The sequence below is a fragment of the Haplochromis burtoni genome, unplaced genomic scaffold (assembly GCF_018398535.1).
Source record: "Haplochromis burtoni strain Fernald_Lab_line unplaced genomic scaffold, NCSU_Asbu1 Contig_75, whole genome shotgun sequence".
NCBI classification, from domain to species: Eukaryota; Metazoa; Chordata; class Actinopteri; order Cichliformes; family Cichlidae; genus Haplochromis; species Haplochromis burtoni.
Window position 1 is genome coordinate 1,802,490 of NW_024582436.1, and position 19,584 is coordinate 1,822,073.

General features: G+C 40.5%; 1 protein-coding gene across 1 annotated transcript; it reads left to right on the forward strand.

Moving 5' to 3' along the window:
* The first annotated feature begins 1,131 nt into the window (after positions 1 to 1,131).
* senp7 (SUMO specific peptidase 7) lies at positions 1,132 to 19,033 on the forward strand. The gene is made up of 23 exons (XM_014337716.2): positions 1,132 to 1,358; positions 3,701 to 3,785; positions 4,628 to 4,693; positions 4,772 to 4,887; positions 5,646 to 5,900; positions 6,288 to 6,412; positions 6,757 to 6,857; positions 7,652 to 7,982; positions 9,224 to 9,372; positions 10,375 to 10,509; positions 10,598 to 10,631; positions 11,203 to 11,430; positions 11,549 to 11,958; positions 12,120 to 12,247; positions 14,075 to 14,191; positions 14,306 to 14,422; positions 16,018 to 16,113; positions 16,210 to 16,397; positions 16,506 to 16,552; positions 16,640 to 16,683; positions 17,646 to 17,714; positions 17,827 to 17,977; positions 18,061 to 19,033. Exons 1-23 carry the CDS (start codon positions 1,147 to 1,149, stop codon positions 18,214 to 18,216), a joined length of 3,360 nt encoding a protein of 1,119 aa, XP_014193202.1. The 5' UTR covers positions 1,132 to 1,146; the 3' UTR covers positions 18,217 to 19,033.
* The last annotated feature ends 551 nt before the right edge of the window (positions 19,034 to 19,584 follow it).

Genomic DNA, 19,584 nt, shown 5'->3' on the forward strand with positions numbered 1-19,584 from the left:
AAAAGAGAGAAAGACTAAGCCCACCATGCTATTATAGGAAAAGCCATAAAGCCTTTATAATAAACTTAAACCTACACCACCCTCCCCATTCTGGTATTCTAAACGGTCTTTAGCAAAAATATAAAACAACCTAATTTATAATTACATATACCTAACTAACAGGGTTGCCAACTCCCAGCAAAAAAGAAAAGAAAAAAAATAGGGAACCACTCCCCCACCCTCTGTTTCAAGATGCTTAATTGACAAAACTGATTTTAATTTAATGCACGTATCAAACAAATGCACAGAAATCTATTACTTTTCTCCTGTAATCAAACAGATTCAAAATCTTTCTTCAACAGAATTGCAGACTGCACAGATGGTACCTTCCCAAAGGAAAGAATACTATAACTTACTAGGGTATATACTAGATATTACGTACTATTTAATATAGTATACTTAATATTTACTGAATACAATAATGTATTTCTACACATTTTATATCAGATGAAAACTTTGGTTGTAAGATTCAGATAAATATTTATTAAAAGCTAGACATTTTAAATGAGAATAAGAAAGAAAAGTATGGATCCTGGTGTTATTTGTCTCTCAGAAACAGTTCATTTCTTCCCTTCAACTCATTCATGTCACCTAAAAGGTAAACCTGTTTCTCCATCACCTGTTCAGCTCTGATGATCCAGTAAGGACATCTCTTGGTTTCATCTTCATGTTTCCCTCTCACCACATATCCAAACCGATATCATGGCCAGCAGCTTTACAGCTGTGGCTCCAACAAACATCAGCTGATACTAGAAATTAATATTAAATAAATTCTACCGACAGCTGATCAAGCTTAAACGTGCTGCTGTTGTTTAGCGCTACATCTGCTGGTTCCCTCTTTCTGGCGCAGAGAGAAAAGCCGATCAGCTGATCATTGATCAGTTTCATGATTGAATTAGTAACTTTCTAGCTGAAGTACTTATGAAATCCCGTTCCTTTTCACCTCAACTTTAAGGTTCGACCTCCTCTGCTTTAACTGGTCAAGCCCAGATTCGATCATGACCAACTGGCCAATCCACCACCATTCATTTATATCGTTAAAAAAAAAAAGAGATAAACCCCCATCGGCCCATAAAAACGAAAAATCACGAGCGCCCCACCGGGCAAATGCCCTGGTCTCAGCCCGCTCAGAACACCGGCGCTACAACACCGCCTGGGAACAAACTGCTCTTCACGCTCTTGTTTTGCTCTGGATGCACTTCCGGGTTTCACCGGATGTTCCTAAGGAATATTGCAGCGCCCGTTGGGTACACTATCGGACTGTGGAAAATGTGTGCCTTCTGTGACTGTAAGGTGCAGGTGTACACGTCCGTGGGAAAGTAGGTTTCCAGTTTCCTGATACTGTGCGTTGCACTTGCGAGCGGCTGTGGCCTGGGGTAAGCTTTAGCTTTCCTGCGTGTTTCTAGCATCATGGGTAAGCCATAGCTTTAACGCTGCTAGCTGTAGCCGAGAGCTAATCAGATTTAATCTTTCTGGTGTGTTCAGGCAGAGAAAATAAACATAAATAAACACGAGGTCTGCACGGTGACCTCCGAGGTTACAATGTGCCGTGTTACAACCATAATAAAGGTTGGCTGTTTGGATTGGGAGCAGCATGTGCGCTAAACATCAGCTTCAATTACAAAAGAAAGCTGGAGTGTTGCTTGCTGAACTGGCAGTGTCGGTCGCTTATGGTTAGCTGCAAGTCGGTACTGTTACAGTCACAACACTGAGTTTTATATATATTTCTGAGTTTGCATTTCATCATTTTGGCTTATGAGAGTCCACAAAGAAACTGATTTATAATTCATTTAACTTCATAAGATCTGTCGATGGTGGTTGATGCAAAATAGGAAATGCATGTGAGTTTAAACATATAGGAAGTACATTTTCTTTTGATCATGTTTGGCAGCAATTCGTGTGGTCTGCCAAGTGCCTTTTTCCCCTTTTACAGCAACATGTGATGTAGTTTCCTTTTGGAGAGGGTTTATTTACTGAATAATACTTTTCCCAGGGTTTGAAGTCAGTTAACTGACTTCAAACCCTGGAAATACCCTGGAAATACTCATACTTTTGTGATACGCTGGCCAGGATAACAACGTGGGCAATGTATCTGCAATATTCTGCAGTCTGACACACTCTGAGAGACATTTACGTCAGATGCATAATGATATATGCCCATTGACCATTTTATTAGGTACACCCGTTCAACTCAAAACAAATACAGCCAATTACATGGCATCAATTTGAGGCATGTAGATATGGCCAAGAGGACCTGTTCAAACTCTGAGCATCAGAATAAGGAACAAAGGTGCAGCAGAAGACTACAGCGGAGTGGCAGTTAAGAACAGGAAACTGAGGCCACATTGTGCACAGGCTCACCAGAATCGTCCAATCTCTATTGTCCGATTCTGGTCTGGTTTCTGCTGCAACATTTTGTTAGTAGTATTATAATTTAAGGTAAACAACATGAAAGCATGTGGTGGAAGTGTAATAGTGTGGGGATATTTTCTTGCACACTTAAGGTCCTTTAGTACCAACTGAGCACCGTTTAAACATCACAGCCTACCTGAGAATTGCTCGCCACGTCCATCCCTTTATGACCAGAGTGTAAACATCATCTCAGGTTTGGTTCTAGCAGGAAAGCGCACTATGTCACACAGGTCAAATCTTCTCCAGCTGGTTTCTTGAACTTGACAATGAGTTTATCAGATCTCAGTCGATAGACCACCTGTGGGTTGTGGATGCGAAGTTATTAAATTTGCAGCAACTGTGTGAGGCTTTTATGTCAATGTGGACCAAAATCTCTGAGGAATATTTCCAGCAACTTGTTGAATCTATGCCATGGAGAATTAATACAGTTCTGACGTGGGGGTCCAACCTGATAGTAACAAAGTGTATCTAATAAAGTGTCCGGGGAATGAATGTATTACTCAATTTATTTATTTTTTTTAAAGAAAGCTTATTGTGGTAATGTTCTGGGGTTATTATTCAGTTTTAATAATGTTTGAGTGTTTAGCTGAATGTGTGGTTTGCCATGTTCCCCCTCATTTTTCTTTTCTTTTTTCTTTTTTTTAAACGCAAGCTGATTAACTGCTGTTTATTTAACCATGTGTGCGTGACCACAACAAGTCATGAAGTACTGATGTTTTTGCCTGAGCAAATAAAAAAAACAAAACACAGTGTTATGTCACGTTTCATTAAATCAGGCTCAGTCATTTTTGTTCATAAAATATTCCATAAAAACTGGAAAATGTGTTTTGTTTCAATGTTCAGAAAACATATCCCAAGAGGAAGCAGTTATGTTGTATTCCTGTGTTAATATTTGTCTCACAGCTAACTATAGGTCATAAAACTATATGTCAGCAAGTATTTCCTGTTTTAGGAAGTCATTAGTCTTCCCATTACGCACATTTTTCTCTGTTTTATCACATTTGTCTAAATTTTATTAACATTTGGCAGGAATCTGTTAGCATGTCCATCTTTTGGAAGTTATTTGACTGAGCCACCCAGTTGGAGTTTTTCTTCCAACAAAACTTGTTGTTTGTTAGATTTATACCATTTTCACATTCACATGCAGGCCATTTTACATGCTACTGTTCTTGATGATGATAATAATAATAATAATGATGGCAGACTATATGGCTTTTTTCACATTTGTCTTTTTGTTTGCTTCTTGCAGTCTTGTTGCTGTGCCTTACCCGTGGACCATGATGGAGCAAAGGAGAGCCTTAACTATTCCATTTACAGTGGGCAAGGATAACCTGGTATATATATCACCTATGTTTTATGAAATACCCACTTTCCATTTCATCCATTCATTCTTGTGAGCTTGTGTGAGTGTGCCGTTTTAATTGTATTTCCTCTTGGCCCAATCCTGTGGTGCTGATGGCTTCATTGCTGCATTCATATCCTTTGCTGATCACAAGCACGTTGCAAATTGGGATTCTTTTACTTTCTCACATGTTTGCTCTTGTGAGTCTGATAATCAGTGAGCCCACTCTCTTCCTAGTAAGGGCTGGAGACCTGACTGATTGAGGATAGGCAGCTGTACTTAGTGGATTTCCTTGTATAATCAACGCTTAAAAGCTGTTACAAGGATTGCAACTAAGAGTTACTTTGACTCCCACTGAAGCTGCTGATTATGTCTTCGGTGAACTTATTCATTGCTGGTGTTTGTAAAATATCAGAAAACTAGCAAAAATAACACCTCTTAAGATACCACAATGCTAAGTTCTCCTAACAGAAGTCTAGATTTAGTTTACAATGACAAAATGAGAAGCAACAGATGCTTCTTGAGAAACAGCTGAAAGTGGACAATGCAGGTCTTTTTGCCCGAGACTCAACATTTTTAAATAGGTGTTAGCTGACTCGTCCAACAATTCATGGGTTAGGGAGCTTTGACTGCTACCCATCATTGTATTTGAACTGGGATTATAGACGCTAGTTTATACACACCGCTTTAACAGCAGTTGGTCTGACAGTTGCAACTGCATGCAACAAGCTTAGCATATTTCCTTAGTTGTGTGAAAGAAATCTTACGCTTTTGTTTATTGCATTGCAATGTGTTTCATACAAGCATGGTCACTAATAACCATATTAATTTTAGATGGAAAATCCACTCAGAATTCCCATGACATGTCTTTCATCAGAGTATGGAAAATTAGAAAGACAGGTACAGCATTATCTTTATGCTAACATGGTTATTCTGGGTTATTCTTATAACTAACAGTGTCTGCCTCCTCTTTGAAAGGTTTCCTGGACTGCGTTTGCAGATTGCAAATTCAGAAATCGCAAGTCACCGCATAAAAACGGATCCACGAAGTTTGATCACAGCCATGCAGCTATGATCGCACTGGACATGGACAGGTAAGGAGGCAAGAAGTGTCGTGTGATGATTTGACTTTTTTAAACTGCGGACTAAAATATCTGCTTATGATTTAAAACTCATAAATATGTGCTGTTGTCTACACTGAAGCGTACTGCGCTTATGTTCTCTGTAAAAAAAATAAAAAAAAAATACAATTTTTTGCAGTCTTAAGCATTCACAAAATGGGGCGCTCACAATTAATAATGAAGTTCTCCAAGGTCCCTCTTAATCTAACCTTCATTACTCCAGGACAACAAAAATAAAAAAGTGTCACTGCAGTATTTCTTCAAAATTAGAGTAATATCATTTCTCTGCAGAGCACTTGCAGGAGCAACAGAAATGGGAGAAGAAGGGTAAAGAGTGCTGATAAATTAAATAGATGGAGGTGGTCATTGTTCTTTAAGACAGGTGCTGCACAGTTAGTATACGACCATTAAAATGCCTGTTTGGGCCACCCAGGCATATTTGCCTTTTCTGTATATATTTTATAAATTTTGCACAGTGGTCAGAGTTGCGGTCCATAAAGGAAACATTGCAAACACCATGACTCAAAGCCAAGCTTATCATTTCTGCACATGTGACTTATCTACACCAGTAGACCGCACCCTGTTGATCAGCTGGCACACATAAAGTCTCACGTGCAGAGATAGATGAGTTTTAAACCTGAATACCTCAGTGGGCTTGATGGGAACAATATGCGGAGAAGACGTCGCTTGAGGAAGGTTGTGAATCAACGATTCTCTGCTTTCTCCCACAGGAGGAAGCCTCTTCTGATCCTGACAGATGTCCTGAAGACAAAATTCGGCATGGAGTATATGGAAAGGACAAAAAAGACTCATAGTGCGAAGAACAGAGGACAAACGCCAAGCAGGCAGAGGGAGAGCGGTCAGTGTAGAGAGGAAACACCGACCTACAGAGACACTAGATCCAGTCAGAGGGAAGCCAGGAATAACAGGAGCAAGAGTGTGACACCCAAGCGCAACCAGAGGACTGTCACTCCAACCTCCCAAAGGTGGGATAGCATTGTAAAAGAAGTAATGTGAAGGACTATTAGTTAGATGAAGCAGTCGGTCTCTCTCAAATATCCTTACGAGCAGTAAGTTCTGGTAAACCGACCAACCCAATAAGACGAAGGGGGGGGGGGAAGTAAGTTAAAAAGTGTATGTCTTTCTGGCCACTTTCATTAATTTTACATCTTTAGAGGCTTGTAGAATCTGCAGTAGCTCATTTTAATTGGGGAAACATATTTACATACAACACACTTTACACTAAAGCCAGCATACTTTTTTTTTTTCAACCCAGACCTGAATGGAAACGCCCAATTTTTAACAGTTTGCTAAAAATAGGAATAAACTGTACAGCATAATCAGAACATCTTTTCCCGTCTTTTTCTCCACAGGTTGAGCCTTAGAAGAAGACCACAAAATGTTGACAACCAAGAGGACAAAGAAGAAAGCAAAGATATCGAGGAGGTGATAATAGGCAAGGACAACACAGAAGATGACAGATTTGCTGAAGTTGTAGGTGGGTAAACATGAAGAGTTGATGCAGTTGTTGGTTTAATGCTGCTGGCGCTCTTTAGTGACTGACTTTGTTGTCATAAAGACAATGTTGGATTTAACTGTGAATAAATCGTGTACTCGAGACATTACCGTTCCATCCACCGCTGGTCTTATTTCCAGAGTAGCTTTAAAAAAAACAAAAGTTATATAGAGCAAAGGACATCACATGTTACTCTGTTTATTTATCAGTGTTTAAAGTTTAGTAATCGTTTTCCTGTTTTTGACCTGCTTTGAGGACAGGGAATTCCATTCATAGGTTGTCAGTGGTGTATGAGTGTATTTTAACTTTATATGTTTGTCATGCAGACTGTGGGTTGTCTTTGAGCTGGGAGCCTGCTGAGGATATAGTGTCCTGTGACATCAAAGACAGGTGGACTGATTCAGAAAAAGATGCACAGCCTAGTCTGGTGAGTACCACTTTTAAAACTCAAAATGAAACCAGGAACAATCAACCTTGATTAAACTTAACCAATCGCCGGAGAGCTCAGCAGGTGTGCACCAGACTATGCAAACATGGTAGCAAATTTTCTTGTCAGCCTTGTGTTTTGAATAAGGCTTTGAGTCCTTTCCACGCAAGCAGTCAGAGTATGAAACACTGGAAAAACAGAAACTGAAAGCCAAAGTTGATTGGCGTACTTCCTGGCCATAAAAATTGAGATCATGTGTGGGGAGATTCTGGCTCTAAAGTTAGAGATAAAAAGTAGAGCCGCATCCTAACCAACTGCAGGCTCAGTGATCAAGAACTGGCAGGTGACAAGAGAAAAGGTGTTGGCAAACCAATAGAAAATGTGACTGTTGGACAGATTAGGTTGAGACAGAAGCTCACTTCCTCTTTGAATTTAAGAGATTCAGTGATATAAGGAACTTTTTCAGGAGATAAAGTGACGGGGCACATCTTACTTCCCAGTACATGTTAGCATGTTGTGACCTGAGCCTAAGAGTTACTGCATGAATTCCACCCCTGTATCGTTTTAGTGAATTTAGTGCTACAGTTAACTAGATTAGAACAAAAGCTGGGAAACGAGTAACCTGCCTACCAACACCTTTAAGACTCAGCAGTTGTTATTCCGTGTCTAAAAAGTGAGATTAAAAATTTATTTTGTTTTACTGTATTCTAAAAATGGCTCTGTGATCTTTCAGTTTATGCTGTGTGCTCAGTAAACAGCAGAAGTGATACATTATACTTTATGTTGTGTGATAGAAGAGGAAAAGAAGGGATTCGGCGTCCCAATGCAATGGAACGGAGAGCCCCAAACGCAACCGCGAGAGCGTTCTTCAGCTCACAGAAGAAGATGGAAGAGATGGAGGAGCATTCTCTGCACCCATTTGTCACGAGGACAGTAGAGAGGATGGCGATTTGGAGAGCTTGGAGCATTGCATAGTGCAGTTCACGGTGGGTGAAGACGATGGAACAGAAGTTCTTGTCCCAGTCATCAACCCTGATTTGGAACGCGAAGATTTTACTGGCAGCCCAAGACAAAGCCTATCATCCACACAGGACAACGGGAATCAGATCAGTCCCTCTGAGCCCAGTGAGTACACCCAACAAACGTGTGGCTTCAGTCCACTGCTGAGTGTGTCTGAGCAGGCCAGAACCTGGCAAATGAATACCAGTCTGCTCTTTTGTTATGTGTGTGTGTGTGTGTGAGAGGGCCTCATTTAAACAAAACTTCAGTAATTAATTGTGCTGCATCTGCTCAGTGACTTTCAAATTGACTCACCTTGAAATAGCGGTCATCAAAATAAAGTGTGTTACTAAGTCATACATGTTATAAGCGGCTCTTAGTCAGAAAAGTTGCACAACTAATATTCCCGATTATGAGAGAGAAAGCTACTGCCTATTTACAGCATGTGATGGAGAAATAGGCTTTTGCTGATTGTTTTAACAGATTAAAAGACCTGCATTTGTGGTGACGAACCATTTCACTCTAACAAAGTACAGCTATACTTTTGAGCGTTTAATTCTCTCAGCCCTCTTCACAAAGACCAGGATTTGTGTGTGCGTATGTGTGACACAGAGGGCGCTATCTGTTGGACTAGTATGCATCTTAAACTAATCTCTTAATCAGTAATGGTGGTCAGATAAAATGTAAATGATAACTTTGTTTATGTAGCAATAAATACATGTAATTTCTTTCTTTTTTATTTCTCCATGGCTGAAAGCAGTACTGATAATTTTGGTGCTTATTGATTCTCCAGTTTTTTAAATAATTTTTTTCCCAGGGTTCATTCAAAACCAGGTTTTGGGGTCCATCCCTACTAGGAGGCATCCTAGGAGTCTGATGCCTGAACCAGTTCAGCTGATTCTTTTGAGTGTGAAGCAGGATGTTATTAGGTTGTAACCATTAGTTGCTTTTTGCATACATTCACCAAAATTAGTTTGAAAAGTTACTAAAAATGTCAAAGATGTCAGCTACCCTGAGGACTTACTTATTTATCAAGTTAACAAGCTGTTATTTTAATGCCTTAAACACTAAAATACAACTTCTCTGTAGCATGAGGCACATGAACACACTGAAGACTGACGCAGGAAAAGGGGCCATCCGGGAGCACGTGAAAATACAATTAGCAGCTACAATGTTTTCACTGTTTAGCTTACCCACGTGCCTTTTCCTGGATTACTACTGTCCTCACTGTGGCTTTAAAGCCCATTACATTTCCATTATACAGTATCAGATAGGGGCTTATGTGTCCTCAAGCGTTTTGTACTTTTAGAGAATTCCAAAGAAAAGGTTCACTCTGGCCTCATGTTGTCTTAATGGTTGTGTTTCAGTTGTGCTGTCCAGTGACGATGAGGAGGGTGGAGACGTTTCTCGGGGCTGCAGCCAAGTCCGCACACTGGTCGCTGTGGAAGACGCAGTAATAAAGGGTCAGTCGTCACAGGAAGCTGAGGCCAAACAGCAACACACTGCTGACATGCAGGTTGGTAGAGTGTGTTCAGTCCAGCACAAACACATTTCATATGTGATCTCAGTTTTTATAATCCCCTTATATGTTCTTTTCCTTTTTTATATTGTGCAGACAACAGCCTCGCACATGCCTCTGAACTGAGCTGAGCTAATGCCCAGATTAACATGACATCACAAAGGGTGTTTTACAGACATGATCCGGGGGCCTAAGGTTTTACTTCACCCCAGGGTGTCCAAGTCACCAACTGCTAATTAAAAGACAATACTTTGCCTGTGCTGCAGCCACTTAGTCTTGTATCTGACCCAATGACATGAAGAGAGAGAGGAGCCATGCACGTGGATGTCTGGATATAATAAAAGGAAGAACTTGTTCTTTTCTAAACCATTATGTTATCGATTTCACAGTCACGTGAACTAAGATCACTCTACAGCTGCTTTCAAAAAGATCGTGGCATTATAAGGAGAACATCGAGTTTCAAACCTGGTACATTAACAATGGTTTATAGTCAATGCATTTAACACATGCATCAAATTTTGGCAGGAAGAGTCACTGAATTCAGCTTTAAATAGCTTTGCAGTGCATGCAGTGAGTAAGAATATTTGTGTGTGTGTGTTCTTTAGCTGTAGCACAATATCACAGATCAGTTTCATTTAGTGCCACAAAAAGGTTGAACAAACTCCTGCAGAATAGACCGCCAGGTGACCTCCTGCGTCTTCTCTTTCTTTCTCATTTGAGCAACATATCAAGACAAATATCTCGATATACTATTTTTCAATAGACAGCGGAATACCTGCAAACTGCCATGTCATTCTTTTAACCACCACCAGATGGTGCCAAAGCAACAATTTTATATAGCCTCTGCATGCTGCCCTTTAATCATGCCACTAGTTATCTTTGTAGTCTGTTATTATCCTGACATTACCGTGTATTAATCTGTTTGCATCGTTGTGCGGCTTCGCAGCCTGCTCTATTTCCTGTAAACTTTGCATGTGTGTGTCTGTTTGTGTTTTGCAGGTGTTTGTTATGCACGACACTCCTCTTCCAGTGACTTCAGCTCCCAGTTTCAATATAGACTATTCCTGCATGGAGTTGCCCTTCTGTGGTCTGCACTGTGGAGTTTATCATGGAAAAGCAAATGGACCCATCGCGGTAACCCTAATAAAATGCAAAGATGGGCTTTTTGCCGTAAGCATGCACAGAATTTGAAAATCTAATGCATCTTTCTCTCTGTTCACAGATAGAGGAGGAAGAAATCATCATCCCACTCAAAGGTAATATTGTAAATATGTTTTGATCTTAAGTAATTCCTTTTCCTAATAACTTTTAAAGAGAACCTCTCTCCATCAGCTTTTCTGATCATTTTTTGTGCCTTTGGGCAGGGTTGTATAAGCTTTGACACAAAAACAAGTCACCTCATTTTGTTTTGGCACAGTATCCTCTCCTAGCTTTTCACTTATTTCGCTTAGCTTCTTTGTGCTAATGCGTCAAACCCTCAAGATCCCAGTAGACTTTCACCTCTGAATCTGTAAAACTCAGTCAATTTATGGGTTCATTTAATGACATTTTAGCCTGCCTTTGTGTGCGTAACCCTTGTTTCTATTAAAGAAGAGTGGTTGAACATTATTTTCCAAAGCATTAAAAACAAAAGTATTACTTAGCTAGAAAAAGATTTATAAAAGGCAAGAACAAAATTGTTACCTTATACTTTAAAAATACTTGCACAAAATATACAAGCTGTTTGTCAATTTAACAAGACAAACATTGTAAAATACCAGAAACAAGAATAAAGTGTAAAGCTGTTTGTAAAAATGTATTGTCCTTACGACCGCATCTTGTGTTCAGACACCAGTGAGGAGCTGGAGGTGAAGTTGACCTTTGAGCGTTTGGAGCTGAGGAGGTACAGTGTTTGGGAGCGACAGGAACTGGAAGAACGACAGCTGCACTTTAAGGGTGATGAGGAGCCCACACCTGCTGCTGTGCTGCTATTTTGTGTGTCAGAAACTGCTGCCGCTTCGGTACAGCAGGACCTCTGCCTGCTGTCGGCTAAAAAAGATGGAGCTGTGAACACTGGTGAGACTGCTGGATGACAAGTTCAGGGTTTTGGTCATTTAAACTTAAAAATGCTGAAGGTTTCTGTTATATAGTGCCAGCATTCAGCATTATTTCATATTGCGCTCTGTTTTAATAGGGAAAGCCAGCCCTTTCATCCTGCTGACTCTGAGAGAACCTCTGGAGGGAATGGAGGGAGCTTTATTGCGCTCTCTCCTGGACATTGTCTGTCTCAAGACTCTGGCAAATGAACAAACCAATTTAAGGCACAGTACAGACAGATTTAGTGAGTTGGGAGACGTTCTGTCTCCTGTTCTTTCTCTGGATGATAGCATAGAGCTGATTAGAAGAACTGGACTAGACTCTTTCCTGCTCTCCATGCTGGGTGTGACAAACACGGACACAGAACCTGAAGAAGACAAAAAGCCCACAGCACAAAAGACAGACTCAGTTTTAGAGACAGAGATTGCACCAGAGCCAGACACAGAAGCACCTTTGCTCAAACCAAAGCCTGATCAGGAAGAACAAAGGGTTGAATGTCCCTCTGATGTAAGTGTCTACTGGGTGGTTCAGTAAGAGTATATCCCCCCCCCCCCCCCAAACTGTTTTTTCTTTACTGGTACTCAGCTTGCAAGCCTGCACATTTAGCTTGTGGCCACTTCACAATCACCTGACAGCCACTGGTCTGTGATGTGCATTTCCCTCCACAGAAGGAGAAAGAGGAACCGACTCCTGTGTATACAATGTGCCATCGTAGAACCAGAGGATCCTACTCTGTGTCACTGTGTAAACCAGGCTCCAGCTGGACTAAATATAAACATCAGGGTCTGGCTCACAGGCAAGTAGCCTAAGCTAAGATGCTTATGAGATTCATCAGTGGAGGTTTGAGATCTGTTCATACAGACCACCAGTATATTTAAAATATTTGTACAGACAGGTCCTTAAGTATTTGGACAGTGGCACAAATTTTATAATTTCTGCTTCTTTACACCAACACAGAGGATTTGAACTACAGCAATTAAGCTGTGATTAAAGGTGTATGTCAGGTACTTTGATTTTAAGTTGCCCGGACAAGTGAGACTAAATGTTAAAAGGTTACAGGAAAAGTTTGGGTAGTTCCTTATACAGACTGTCCTATTATTATAATTGATTTTATAATTTGAGTTGATTAATTCATAGAAATGTTTTTTTTTTTAATATTTTTAAACTGTGGACCCAGTATATATAATGGAAAACCAGGACCTTTTGTGTTATTTAACTGTTTATCTGTTCATTACTTTGGTGTACTATGAATGGAGTCTTCAATGGGCTGATGTAGGTGTTAATTCAGGGAGGTTGGAGCAGTTTTGTGGATAGTTGTGGTCTGCTACTTGTTATTTTTTGAGGAAAACCAAAAACTCATGGTTGACCATGAAAAACAGGTTAAGTGGATGATCGTAAAGCTCTCATAGGTGAGGAAAACCCTTTCACAACACATCTAGCAAATTCGGGAATATTTATAAAGAAGTAGCTGTATCACCATCAAGGGCTATAATCAAAAGATGCCTTTGTGACAGTAAATACAGAGGGGCTACAGCAAGATTCAAACAGCTAGTATTGGTCAAGAACAGAACAAACTGGTTAGACTTTGCTAAGAAACATCTAAAAAACATCTGGTCCAGCTGTGGAGTAGGATTCTGCAGAAAGATTAAGTCCAGATGAGCGTGAACCAGAGTGATGGGAAGAGAAGAGTATGAAGAACAAAAGGAAGGGCTCGTGATCTGAAGCATACCACATCATCTGTCAAACACAGTAGAGACAATCTGATGGCATGGAAATGTATGGCTGCGAGTGGAACTGGGTCATTGTTGCTGATTGATGATGTGACTGCTGATAGAAGTAGCAGCATGAATTCTTTGCAAAATGCTTTACTACTTGGATGCAGTCAAAATCCGGAAACCTGGATGACCTTTATTAAAGAGGATAATGACCCCAAACACAAAGCTAAAACTACCTGAAAACAAGGAACAGAAAGTTCTCAAGTGGCCAAGTCAGTCTACTGATCTCAGCCCAAGCTTATTTTCCACTTGGTGAAAGCAGAGAGCTCCACAAACAAACAGCTGAACACAGCTGCACTAAATGCTGTCAGAGCTTCTCAAAGGAGGAACCTCTGGGGATGCCAATTGACTGCAAAGTATAATTCTTAGTTAATTCTGAGCCTTTGAAAATTGTGCTATGTTGTAATATCCTAAATTGCTAAAATAATATTTTATTGAGCTCCTCGAATAAATTTTAAGCCTCCACTTTGATCACATTGTGATTGCTTAATTTCAGATCCACTGTGGTGATGTCCAGAGGCAAAATGATTAAAATGTTCAAGCTGTAACACACTGCGAGGAACTTATTGGGATTATATTTATGGACGACAAGAGGAGAGCAGGGAATATTTTGACTGGACTAACTTAATTCTTAGATTAATCACTAATCAATCACAAAAGTGAATGAATAAACAAACTGCAAATTATTTGGGGTGTTAATACTACTATGAGGTCCCCATTTATCGTAATACTAATCTGACTTATGAGATCAGTGCATCCTCATAAAAACACTTTGAATAATATGTATAACCTAAAAGTTCTGATGATCTAAATAACGGCTCATTCTTATCTCCTGCTTCCTTACTTAGGTTGATCCAGTTTCCTCCTCCGCCAATGAAAGGAGGAATCACTGTTACAATGGAGGACCTGCAGTGCCTTGACAGTGGGAAATACCTTAACGATGTTATCATTGATTTTTACCTCAAGTATGAACTTTTATTTTTTTTATTTATTAAACAAAAGGCATTAACTGATTCTGAGTCTTGGGATAGAGATGCTTCTAAATTGATCGTTTTTGATTTTTGTGTTTTTAAAACCAGATACCTCCTCCAGAACGCATCTGCTTCAGTGGTCGAGCGCTCCCACATTTTCAGCAGCTTCTTCTACAAGCAGCTGACGCGGCGGGACAATGCCAGTGAAGGTGGCAACAGCGACTCGTAAGTAACCCTGATAGAGTTTGCAGTCGGCTTTGGGGTGTACTGATTGTGTGAAATGTCTTCACTTAAAAAGTGTTCTTACCTTCTTACGCTTTACTGGATTTAACAAGATAGCACAATAACTGCCAGCCGTTTAAGATACACTACATCCTCCTTAAACAGTATTATAGTTCTATCAGCATGTCAAATGTCCCACCAGAGGAGAAAACACTCTAGATCATGTTTACTCCAACATCAAGCATGCATATAGAGCCATACCCCTCCCCCACCTCGGTCAGTCCGACCATCTCTCCCTCCTGCTCTCCCCAGCCTACACCCCCCTCAGGCGCAGTGCCAGGCCCACCACAAAGACTGTTACAACCTGGCCGGAAAATGCTCTCTCCAAACTACAGGACTGCTTCACAGAGACAGACTGGGACATATTTGAACACCAGGACCTAGAAACATTCACAGGATCAGTACTGGACTACATCAAGTTCTGTACTGCAAATGTGACAGTGGACAAAAGCATTCGGGTTTTCCCAAATCAAAAACCCTGGATGACCAGCGAGGTCCGCTCACTCCTCAAAGCCCGTGATGCCGCCTTCAGGTCAGGTGACAGAGCTCTGTACAGGGCTGCTCGAGCTGACCTGAAAAGGGGGATTAAAAAAGCCAAGTCAGACCACAAAAGGAACATCGAGTCCCACCTGTCCAGCAACAACACACGAGAGGTGTGGCAGGGAATGCAAGACATCATCAACCACAGAGGCAGCACTGCGAAAACAGAAAACCCGAGTGGGCAGCTGGCAGAGGAAATAAACAGCTTCTTCGCCCGCTTTGAAACACCACAACAGCAACACTCATCTGCTTCAGCCCTGCTCCCATCCTCATCCTCACCTGGTTCCTGCACCGCTCCACTCACTGTAACAGAGCACGATGTCAGACGTGTCCTCCTAGCAGTGAACCCCAGGAAGGCGGCCGGTCCAGATGGAGTACCTGGCAAGGTACTAAGAGCATGCGCACACCAGCTCACCCTCATCTTCACCAGACTCTTCAACCTCTCATTGGATCAGGCAGCCATCCCATCCTGTCTAAAATCAGCCACAATCATCCCAGTGCCGAAGAAGTCTCCCATCTCCAGCCTGAATGATTACCGCCCTGTGGCCCTCACACCGGTAATCATGAAATGCTTTGAGAGACTAGTCCTTCAGCACATCAAGAATTACCTCCCCCCAGAATTTGACCCCCACCAGTTTGCATACCGTGCAAACAGATCCACAGAAGACGCCATCGCCAGAGCCCTCCACGCTGTGCTGAGTCACCTAGAGCAGCGGCAAAGCTACGTCCGAATGCTCTGTATCTCATTGTACAACTGTATAGTGACAATAAAGGCATTCTATTCTATTCTATAACCTACAGTACCTTTTGAGTTGGATGCATTGGTCATTAGTGTAGATGTCCACATCTACACCATCTAAGCTTCAAAGACCAAAATGCAATGCTTAATAGATTGCATGTTTAATGTATTTAGACCTGATATGTCCTGTAATCAAGATTCATGTTACAGGCACGACTCCAAAAATGTTTTTATTGTTTTTATTTTTGTTTGTATTCAGCTGTCAAAGACAGAGGCGGCACCAACGCGTGAAGACATGGACACGACACGTCGACATCTTCAAAAAGGACTTCTTGTTTGTACCTGTCAATCAGGAGTAAGTTCAGCACAGGAGGTGTTATTTGCACAGTTTTCTTCTCTTTTTAATTTTCAGTAAAGCTGTTAAACACATCACATGACTCTCTCCATTTAGAGCTCACTGGTATTTAGTTGTCATTTGCTTTCCCGGACTGGGTGAGCCTAAAATCGAGGGCTGGACAGGAAAGAGCAGCGACGTGACGGAGGAGTCTGAGAGTCAAGATGATGCGCAAGGAAGTAAAAGCTTTAATGATGATGTGGAGAAATCACATATGCGCAGTGACAATATAGACACAGACACAGGTATTTTTGACTCATGCCTTCTTTGTCTTTGGTGTTTATATGTGGTGTTTATACCAGTGACGACAGAAAGGTGAAGGTAATCATTGTGTGTCGTTTCGTGTCTTTTAGAAAATACCCAGGAAGAATTCACCAAAGATTCACCACCTAATCCAGTAGTAAGATATAATTCAGTTACATATAAGAATATTTAAAAGTGTCTGTTTGTTCCTGCAAACCAGCTCAGTCTATTTTTGTCTTTGTAGAGTTGTACAGAGCTGACGTGGCAAAAGAAGACAGTTTGCAAAAGGTGAGTTTTTACACCTTTTTAGTCCATATTCTAAAAAGAAACTCCTTTTGTCCTCTGATCATCTGTTTTCTGACCTCTTAACACCATTTATGTTCATGCACTGATAATGGTTTAGTAGGGTGGGTCTAGATGGGGTGTTTTATTAGGAAAAGCAGCCCAATGCTCTAAATTGTGGCTGTGTGTGACTTCCTGCCAGGCTCATCTGCTTTGTGTAGCTTGACATGACTTCTATCCAAAATGTATTAGGCGCATATGTTTAAGCAGAAAGCTGCTTCCAACATACGTCTAATGAAGTCATAAGCATCGTCGACAGTTACTGGTCAGCCACCACTGGCTGATTTAACCCGTTGAGTTCAGTTCAACATGCCGCTCACTGTGTTGGTTTCCCTTGTTGCTGGGCTTCAAAAATGGTGGTTTAGATTTTTGTGAAGGAGTTGGTCTCATGAGTCATCGAGTGATGCCTTTGACCGACCAATCGGTGGCATGCAGTATGATGTCACATCTTTGGAGCGACTCGGCTTGTTTGGAGCCCCGGCTGAGCAGGTACTAATAAATACCTGCTACCAGGTAGATGGTTGGATACTTTTTGATCCCACAAGGGAAATTTTTGTGCTACAGCAGCATGATAAAGAGTAAAAATAGTACAGTGTTCAATCCAGAATAATAAACAACACAGTTAAATAATAGGGATATGGCTCTTATACTATGAGATGGTGCAGGAATTTATGTATTTACAACAGTGGTTAAAAAGGTACTATAACTTAATGTAAAACCCCTAACAGCTGAGCTGAGCCAAGTAGGCACTTGCGGAAAAGAGGCAATGGTCTTTGTGTGTTTTGGAAGTTTATGTGGTTTCCCCCCTGGTCTCTGGGTATTTAAACACATCTGAACAAAAAGACTTCACAAATGAAAGCTTGATGTAAAAGTAAACACTGACTTGCAGCTGTCTGTCCTCTCTGTAGGCCGTGTATTCTTATCATGGATTCCCTTAAACTTTCTCTTCATGAACGAGTCTTCAAACTGTTGCGGGAGTAAGTATGACACCTTAAACCCACAATTCTGAAGCTGGGTATGCATGGGTATGGGTCTGTGTGAAATTTTATTGTATTTTTATTTTTTTTTAATGACACATTTGTCTGCCAGATACTTGCAGTCAGAATGGGAGGTGCGTCGTGGGTCACCGAGGGACTTTGGTCCTGATCAGATGAAAAGCTCACACTGCCACGTCCCCCTTCAGGATAACAGCAGCGACTGTGGCCTCTACCTGCTACAATACGTTGAGTGCTTTTTGAAGGTAAAGCACTTTTTTAACGTCACATTTAGTTTAGCTAATAATGCGTTTAAGGACAGCATAATTAATTCTGCTTCTGCTTTCAGGACCCCGTGGTGCACTTTGACCTCCCACTACACCTAGAACAATGGTTTTCACGGCAGCAGGTGCGAAGGAAGCGAGATGAAATCCGAGATCTTGTACTTAACCTTTACCGACATCAGAACCTGGATAATAGACTAGGAAAGCAGCTGAGCGGTTGAGCACATCACATTCCTGTAGCCATTAAAAATCACTGCTCATACTGAGCAACAGTCATTTCAGCGTGAACTGAAAATATTTCTTTTAAAGCAGATTCTTTTATTTTATGCATTAACTTGAAAATGTAAACCTTTGACTACCTGGGGGTCCTATTAGTGAATATAAAAGAATTGGCTAATTAAAAATAAAGGGCAGAAAAACATAAAAGCATATCTAGACACACAAATCAATCCAGACTTTTTACTGTTTGTTTTTATACTGATAACTATTTTATAAAGAAATATTAAAATTCAATTTTCTATGTAGTATGCCCAAGCAGATAATGTGTGAAAGCATAACAGTGGTAAAACTTAGTTTGCAAAGTGATATATTTAAAAAAATATTTTTTTAAAAGTTCTATTAGGATCCCACTTGCTTAGATCTTTGGTTTCTTTTAAGCTTTTGTAGTTTGAATTCAGCTTGCTGGCATCCGGTAGACATTTCGTGTATTATCCGACTGACAGTTCAGTTCAGCTCAGATCTCAGTTGTGTGTTTTTTGTTATCCAGGTTGTCCCTGATGTTGCCTTCTTTTGTATCAAAGTTTTATTAGATGAGATTTACTTTAGACATAATGTAAGAAGTGTCGGTGTGGTATTTAATAGACAGGAGTTTTCTTACTGAATTTCATTAGAAAAATATATGATTTGAAACCACAGGACTGTGCCTCTCCCTCCCAGCTACAGACAGACCCGGCAGTCACCCACTTCTCTAATTAAGTTAAAGTGTGTATAACAGTGTGTGTCTGTGATTCTCTGTAGAGCCCGACCAATACTTCATTTGAAAAAAGTCTGCTAATCTGATATATCGGCCAATTTTTTTTTCTTTTCTTTGTGAAAAATAAACAGATGTTCTTGTTTGAAACACAGTAGGAAAGGAATTAAGTGCAAAATTGCCATTGCTTTCATATCAAATTGCTTCACTGGCCTGTGCTGTTATCCTGCCTGGGTTTGTCCTGCAAAATGAATTTCAAGTCCTGGTTAATAGATAACTTTATGAATTTAACATGAATACACCTCGCAAAAAAAAGTTTAAGGGCGCACACGCTGGCATGTGTAACGTTCGATGACCTGCTGAAGACCCATTCAGTCCTTTATTAATGTTCTCAGTTTTCCCTTTTTGCCAGATTGTTCAGTTGTCGTTTTCTTGTGTAACACCTTTATGGTGTTCTCTTTGGGATTTTTTTTTTATTTTTTATTTTGTCAGATGAATGTACAGAAACTGATTCCAAAATACATTTGGTTTCATTTGTATATTAAAACTTGTAGAAAAAATTATGCTTGTTCTGATGTGTCTTTTTTTTGTTGCTGTTTATATTTGAAACTAAATTTCT